This window comes from Nematolebias whitei, chromosome 16 (genome assembly GCF_014905685.2).
Source record: "Nematolebias whitei isolate Nwh7 chromosome 16, NemWhi1, whole genome shotgun sequence".
Classification (NCBI taxonomy): Eukaryota; Metazoa; Chordata; class Actinopteri; order Cyprinodontiformes; family Rivulidae; genus Nematolebias; species Nematolebias whitei.
Window position 1 is genome coordinate 40,877,137 of NC_056513.1, and position 1,131 is coordinate 40,878,267.

Below are 1,131 nucleotides of genomic sequence, written 5' to 3' on the forward strand. Positions count from 1 at the left end.
CCTGTGATGGACTGGAGACCTGTCCAGGTGTCCCTGTGATGGACTGGCGACCTGTCCAGGTGTCCCTGTGATGGACTGGAGACCTGTCCTCCTGCCTCCAGTCTCTGTTAGATATGGACACCAGTGACCCCCACAACCCAAAAAGCAGCAGTGAGTAAAGACAATGGATGGACAGAGGACAAAGCTGTTTGTTTAAAATAAAATGCACTAATTGTGTAATGTGACTGAGAGATAAAAATGGTCGTTCAGATTAGTTGTTGAATCGATATTTTAGACCGTCGAGTGATCACAAACAACAGCAGTTGACCGTGCAGCACTACGTCACAGTGTAAACAGAGAAGGAGAAGAGTTCAGTACCGGTGACTGACAGAGCTCCGTCCACAGTTTGGGGAAAAGTGGCAGGTGAAGAGGAAGTCCTTCGTATGCGATGAGCACACCTGAAAGGAACAGAGGCAGGGAGGTAAACGTGTCTGCAGACAGCACCGTGCACTTGTTTGCTCTCACTCGTACTCAGTTTGATGAGAGTTTCTGTAAACTTCTCGCAGTTGACGGCGACGCGGCACAGCAGGTGAATAAACTGATGGTAGGGCAGGAAGTAGTCGAGCAGCATCCGGTCGTAGACTTCATCTTTACCCTGAGACAAACGCACAGAACGGTTTCACTGCCAACACCCAGCTCATGCAGCTTTTAAAGAGGAACTTCTCAAATAAAACCGTCTGCCATGGAACAACCCATGACGTGACACAAACGTACCTTGCTGCTCTCCACCAGAGAGGGCAGCAGACACATGTTGAGCTCTGGTCTCGGGGGTCGGATGTTGTTTTTGGCCCCCATCAGCTTGATGTTCTCTCTGCAGGGCAGGTAGGGGCCAAACGACACTGAGGACAAACGGACAGACACAGAAGGTCATTTTAAACAAACACTGAATATAAAGTATATATTCCTCATCTTCTCCATCCTCGTCTCTCCTGAGGAGAACCTCAACATCTTCACTTCTACTTCCAGTTCTGTCTCCTGTCTTTGTGTCCATGTCTCTGTCTCCTGTCTGTGTCCAGTTCTGTCTCCTTGTTCATGTCACTGTCTTTGTGTCCATGTCTGTCTCCTTGTCCATGTCTCTGTCTCCTGTCTGTG

The 1,131-nt window shown here is 48.9% G+C and overlaps 1 protein-coding gene across 1 annotated transcript in view; it reads right to left on the minus strand.

Moving 5' to 3' along the window:
* The window catches only part of usp34 (ubiquitin specific peptidase 34), a gene marked incomplete in the record, with an annotated part of 140,740 nt that overhangs the window by 5,525 nt on the left and 134,084 nt on the right, over positions 1 to 1,131 (minus strand). Inside the window, 3 exon segments of the mRNA XM_037689997.1 lie at positions 358 to 437; positions 511 to 634; positions 754 to 878. Coding sequence (XP_037545925.1) covers positions 358 to 437; positions 511 to 634; positions 754 to 878 — 329 coding nt within the window.